Source organism: Belonocnema kinseyi, chromosome 10 (genome assembly GCF_010883055.1).
Source record: "Belonocnema kinseyi isolate 2016_QV_RU_SX_M_011 chromosome 10, B_treatae_v1, whole genome shotgun sequence".
NCBI classification, from domain to species: Eukaryota; Metazoa; Arthropoda; class Insecta; order Hymenoptera; family Cynipidae; genus Belonocnema; species Belonocnema kinseyi.
Genome location: NC_046666.1, coordinates 104,925,864 through 104,932,514, shown reverse-complemented (window position 1 = coordinate 104,932,514; position 6,651 = coordinate 104,925,864). Strand labels below are relative to the sequence as shown.

General features: G+C 33.1%; 2 protein-coding genes across 11 annotated transcripts in view; both read right to left on the bottom strand.

Moving 5' to 3' along the window:
- Positions 1-6,651, bottom strand: part of LOC117181592 (protein lap4) — a 485,727-nt gene that overhangs the window by 367,511 nt on the left and 111,565 nt on the right. The window lies entirely within an intron of this gene.
- Positions 63-1,410, bottom strand: LOC117181594. The gene is made up of 3 exons (XM_033374447.1): positions 1,268-1,410; positions 390-655; positions 63-280 (listed from the first exon to the last, which is right to left on the bottom strand). Exons 1-3 carry the CDS (start codon positions 1,290-1,292, stop codon positions 161-163), a joined length of 411 nt encoding a protein of 136 aa, XP_033230338.1. The 5' UTR covers positions 1,293-1,410; the 3' UTR covers positions 63-160.

Sequence of the window (6,651 nt, the reverse complement as noted above, 5' to 3'; positions counted from 1 at the left end):
TGACCGAGTGTATAGAGCTCCAAGGAGATTATGTTGAAAAATAAAAAAAAATTTACCCAAAAAAAATTGTTTTTATACTTCATTCTAAGGACTTATTGAACTTCTCTCGTATTATTGCCAATCCAACCAGGATAGGCTTCGTTTAGGTAGGCGGTAGCAACTACAGCGCGATGTGCAGGACAACCGTTGTGCTGAAAAACGAAGTCCTGTCGGATATTGAGCGAAACATTTCCAGAAGTTCTGGTAAAACTTCCCGCAAAAAGACTTCATAGTCTTGTCCCTGAATAGTAGAAAAATAGTATCAGAATTAAAATTTAAGGTATTTCGTTTGTCTATTTTAAATTTAATTTCTTTCGTAATATCGGAAAGACAAAATACTTTGTTCTTACATTTAACGTATCCGATAGCAAATATGGACCTACTACTTCGTCTCCGATTATGTCACAACAAATGTTCAATCTGAACCGGTGTTGAAAACCACGATTCCTTGTCTGCTCGGGATTTTCAAGTGCATAAACATGTTCATTGTGTATGTTGAAAATGGCTTCTCGAGTGAAGTTGCTTTCATCAGTCGAGAAGTTTTTCAAAAAGTATAGATCTTGTCGATTCCTTTCTATCAGCCACGTGCAGAATGCTATTTTTGTTGCATAGTCCCCTGTGAAATTCAAACACAAAGTATTGGTTATAAATGAAGGTTAAAAAAATTGAAGTTTTTGACACTTTATAATTAAATAATAATTGTATATTTAACACTTCAAAGATTTCTGAAGAAAAAGCACTAAAACAAAATTTTACAAGACCCAGGAGTAAAAATTAGAATTGCAGTAATTTTTAAAAATTTGGAGTATTGAATTTATTAGAATTATTTTAGAATTTTGAAAAATTACTATAATTCTAATTTTGACTCCTGGTTCTTGTCAAATTTTTTTCTAATGCACTTCTGTCACTGAAAAGTTTTTAAGTATCCCGAAAAATTCTCCTGCTATTAACAAACGTGTTCAAAAGAATTTCTGAAAACAGGGCTGAATTAAATAGGTATTATCTCTTAGGAAAGGATTGATTGAAACCAGCAAAACATTAAGAAGTCTTTGCGGACCTCCAGGTTTGTATAAAAAATTGAAACTCAAGAAAATTTGAAAGCTCTGCCAACAAAAAATGTTTTGAACCTCTTTTTTGAGCGCGGCAACCAGATTAGAAAAGAACACAAATTGACCAGATACCTGTATTATTAAACGTTTAATAAAATGTAATGACGTATTTTACGCACCTTTTTCGAGTTTCTGCACTTTCATTAAGTGGAAAGGGTAAAGTCCTTCTTCTTTAATAATAAGGTGAACTACTGAGTGGGAAACTCTTGTCACTCGGGAAGCACGGCGAACACGAGGTTCCAGGGACCAGGTACACGTGATCCAAATCATCATCTACAAGACGATTTGCTCTACTAGCTTGTTCTGTGAACGTGAGGAAGCAATCGGTTCTTTTCCATCATTCTTCGATGCAGATCGATAAACACTCATTCGGATGCTTTTCGCGATTAGGAAAACGCTCACGATATAATCTGGCAGCTGCTGCCCCATTACCCTGGAATTCCACGTAGATCATGTGCATATCCGTATGTTCTTCAACAGTGTAAAGCACCATTGAAAAGCGAAGAAAAGTATTAAAAAAGGTTAACTCACTAGAACTACCGAATCTGCTAAAAGATTAGCAGCAACTGATTGTGCACGACACTTTGATTTTATTGTTTGGCGAAAATGTAGGAGAAGGAGATTCGAAAAAGTTTAAAGTGATGATCTTCGCGGAAATTAGCCTACTCGCTATTTTCTAAGAATACGGCTCACAGTTGCTTGGAAATGTATTTTTGAAGACAAATTCGTCCCCAGGTAACATTTCTTAACCGTTTTAATAATTCTTTTTTTTTAAACTGTGATTTTAATTCCTTATAAACGTAAGTTTTTTATATTTGTTTATGTGTTCATATAAACAATTCATCTAAACAAATTCCATGTAAGATCGATTTGTTATAAAAAACTATTTATTTTGTTACAAAAACGGTGTAATTTATAATCGTAATAAAAAAAAATGTAGCACTGAAAATTTGTCATAATTTGAAAATGTATAAACAACTTACAAAGTTATAAACAATTTTTCACCCTTTTAATTTTCATAAGCAGACTAATTCACATATTAGAAAATTTAATATTTAGCTCAGAATATATCGTTGAAAAGTGATTTTTTATTTTAAAAATTTATTAAATTTCTGATTGTTCAAACAATTTGCTGAAAGATATGAGTTACAAGGAAAATAATGACACCATATATTAGACTCAACTGAGAAAATATAGTCCATGTGGTAGAAAATTTCTTTCACTACTGTATTTCGTATGTATAATAAATAAACAATTACACCGTACTACACCCGTTTATGCATTTAATTATACTACATACAAAATAGAGTTGACAAGAAAATTGTATAACATATGAAATGTGTGTCATTTTTCCGTAGAATTAAATGGTGATGTTATTTTTTTTGTGGCTTACATTATTAAACACAATATTATGTCAAAAATCGTCTTAAAAATCAAAAAGCAGAAAAGTTGTTTATAAAAACTCGTCTTTTATTTAAACGTTCTCTTCCAACATGAAATTTACTACAATGTCAATTGGTTTGCCAAAATTTATAATGCAAATATGTATAAAAAATCCTAGAAAGTAAATAAATGGGTGTACCAATTGAAGGAATAATAATAATAATTGTCAAAGATTAAATAAAACATTTTCATTTAAAATATTTTATTTCATCTTGTTGAAAAATATTTTGCCAAAATCAACAGTAGCTTATGTAGCTAAATTGTATAACCACACATTAATACCTCGCTGTGTAGGACAGGATGTAATTGATTACAGCCAAGAATTTTATGAGTCTGGTTTCTTAACCCTGCTACTTATGTTGTTCCTGGGAGTGAACAGTGTTCTCTTGATCTTGTTGAGTGCGATTGCCCGTTGTTCCGGTTAAACTTCCGATAGTCTCGTGAAATGTCACATTCCGTGGCTCTGTCACCTTTTTTGCTTTTGGATTGTAGACTCTTCTACAGTTCCCTGAGTCTCCACTGTATTCAACGAGACTCATTTTTTTGGTTTCTTGCCAATCCATTTTTCGTTTCGTGTTGACTCCCCACCTGAATTGACAGTTCAGTTGACAACATATACTGCTGCATTTACAGTCTCTCTTCACGCTCGGCTTCACCATTTTCTTCTGGTGTGTAGGGAGCAGTGTGCTCAACTTTGATTCCCTACAATGCCGAGTATTCGTCCATTTTTTTATTTGAACATTCTTTCCCATTATCGGACCTGATACCTTTTATTTCAAGATTAAATTTGTTATTGCTCGAGATAGCATTCCCTTCGCTACTTTCACAGGATTCGATTACTTTAAAGAACATACGAAACACACCATTTTCTTGTATTGTGCCCGACGCGTACATTTTGTTATTTTTCTCGACGGTCAAATTACCATTTTTCATTTCGGCTGTAAAAACTTTCTTTTCACATACACCTAAAGAAAATAAATTCTTTTTCAACTGTGGTACGTACAAGACGTGTTCAATTCGTGCTTTGATCCATTCGTCCTTGATGTGTCTGAAGACTATCACTGTGCCTTTACAAACGATTTCACAGTGCCCGACTCGCGAATTTTTCTTTCCGCAAGAAAAGCACAATCACATGACTCATAATTTTTCTTCGCGTCCTGACTGCGTTTCTACACGGAGAAAAATAATTCAAGAAACTTTAACAAATTCAGTTGGGTAAAATCGTGACATATGGACACTTTGATACAGTTTCATTTCTAGTTGGGTAAAACGAATTTCGATAATACCTCATTTACAAACATGAACGTGTGACAAATTAATACCAATGTCTACCGAACTGTACTTTTATTAATACTGTACTTGGTAGTTGACATTTTAATAGAGATGATTATAAAATATATAAAACGTTAGATAAAGATTAATGAATAGTTGGGCAAAACGATGTCGAGGACTCGGTAGAAGATATAAGAGGGTTTACAGGAAAATTACGAGGGCATCACTGACGCTCGAGAAACTTTAAATACCAGTTTGGTAAACCTTAAGCTTCTGAGAATGAAAAAGAACTTCTACACAATCAACAGCATACAACCTATATATACACATTAGTCAGTCACAGCCAATCAGAATACAATTTCGTACACATACACATACACAATTTAGCTTAAACAATTACATTAAATTATAATACATTACATACGATACACTCGCACACTTTTAACAACATTAACGCTATTCAAAATCAAAAACGTTGTTGACGGGTTTCGAACCACCTAACCGAAGTTTAACGCGCTCTATCGCCTACGACGTAAGCCTTACGGCTAACCTAACAGTTGGGATACCGAAAAAAAATCTCGACTATAAACTTGAGGTACGAGTACGTCAGGGCCGTGCAAAAAATATCTGTGGCCCGTTTCAGCAAAATTTTTTATCATAACATTTAATTGATGAATCTCTTAAATCAAATTAGGATAAACTTTCAGGAATTAAATCGAATATACAAGCTAACGCGCTTTACAGGATTTATTAATTATATTGAATGAAACTTGTGTTTATGAAAATATGAATAACACACATAACTTGAGAAAATTTTGAATATCTCTTCTTGGAATACGTCTTTATTCAAGATTTGCAATTAAAGATACTTTAATTCTTAATATGTGCACTTTATCATGTAGTTTCGAATGTTTTTTTAAATAATTTAATTTTAAATATTCACAATTAAACACTCTACAATATTAAAAATGTATAAATAAAAATGCTATATAATTTTGAAGATTTAAACTTAAGTTTTAAACTCTACATCTTCCAAATTGAAGAATTTTTTTTGGTGTATCATCAGAATTTAAACTGTTTTAATGGCGAAACTTGCATAATCTTCAACGTTTCAGGGCATGTGATACTTAGCAAATTGTCGATCTTACCAGTTTTAGATTCCCCCGGCTTTTTTTTTCTAGAATAATAAATATTTTGTCTTAAAAATGTGGGAAATGATAGCGAACATGCTAATGGACGTCCCCACACACTTTTTTTGTGGGTTAATTTTAAAAAGTTTTAATTTAGCAAAATGTGATTAATTTGCATAGCGCTTAGGAAATAGCATCGACTTTTTTCAGTGTCAGATTCCCCCGGCTTTTTTCATAGGATAAGAAATATTTTGCCTTCAAAATCTGGGAAATAATAGCGAACATGCTAACGGACGTCCTCACGCACTTTTTTTGTGTTTTTTTTTAAATCAAAAAATGCTAACAACGTGCGTGTATATTTCGAGGTTATGTGTGTTACAATTAACCCGAGCGTTACTTCCAAACTACACAATATTTTTGGCCGAAAATTTTGGACTTATAAATAAACATAGTAACTACTCTCCCGGAACTAACCTTGTTTGCAGGCAATCAAAAAAGTTTATTTCATAAATAATTTCCAGATTATCGAAAAGGCAGAGATGGAAAACGACGTAACCTCAAAATAATGCATATGCATAAAATTTTTATTTAGCACAATAAATTTTTTTTGTTATTATCCCTCAAAAAAGAGTCCGGGGACGTCCGTTATGATATTTTATAGCATCTCCAAATTCTGTTTTTAAAATTTTTCATTTTTGTGGAAAAAAGCCGGGGAAACTGTAAGTATCACATGCCCTTAATTTGTAAAATTAAAATTCTTAAATTGGAATGATTTTAAAGATAATGTGTCAAGTTTTAAATTCTAATTCTTCCAAATTGAATAAGTACCAATTTGTAAAATATAAAAAATTCCATTAATTTGTCTGAGTAATTGTTGCTAATAATTAATTAAATTGATTTATTTTTCAGTTCAATCAAATGGTACCGTATTATTCAACTAAAATTTTCATTTTACCATTTGAATTCTAAATCGAAAGAGTGGCTTTTGTCCATCAGTTTTTTCGTCATCGCGAGATAGCATTCACGAGCATGAGTTTTAAATTTTTTTATTTGGTCTGCTAGAACTTCAGATGCTAAGAGAACGCCTTTAGTTTCAAATACCACGTCTATATCAGCAACTGGCAGCAGAATTTTTGGATTCGATAGGTCCACTTGTGCAACTTTCAGAGCCTCTTCTAAGACTTTTGGCTTAACAAACGTTCCATTATTGTGGCTACCATGTACGTGAGATGGCGATACAAAAAGATGCCAGCGGAGCATCATATTGGAATTCGATTAGAAACGGTTCCACCAAAGATGCAACGGATTTGAAGAATGACAACTTTGCCTCGCTAAGTTAATCTTTTACGAATTCTGACACTTTTCGAAAAATCGTATGATCTTTGTTGAGTGGCATTTTTTACCTTGATCTCCAACGTGCTTAACCCAGATTCGCAAAGGTGACAACATCGCAGCTCCTCTTGAGGAAACCAATATATTTTCCACCCACCTAATATCAAAAAACTTAAGTGGAAATATATCAGACTTCGTGATTTTAGTATAATTTCCTCGCCACGAAGGTACGAGGGTGGATTGATAAGTTTCCGGCCTGACCAAGAGATGGCGCCACTAGGCCTACCTTGAGGTGGCGTTCTATAGTACCATCCTTAGATAGCTTG

Coding starts and splice junctions, on each gene's coding strand:
- LOC117181594 (XM_033374447.1), bottom strand. CDS start 1,292: ATGAAAGTGCAGAAACTCGAAAAAG. Junction 656..1,267: donor AGTGCAGAAACTCGAAAAAG/GTGCGTAAAATA, acceptor TGAATTTCACAG/GGGACTATGCAACAAAAATA. Junction 281..389: donor TGCTATCGGATACGTTAAAT/GTAAGAACAAAG, acceptor TCTACTATTCAG/GGACAAGACTATGAAGTCTT.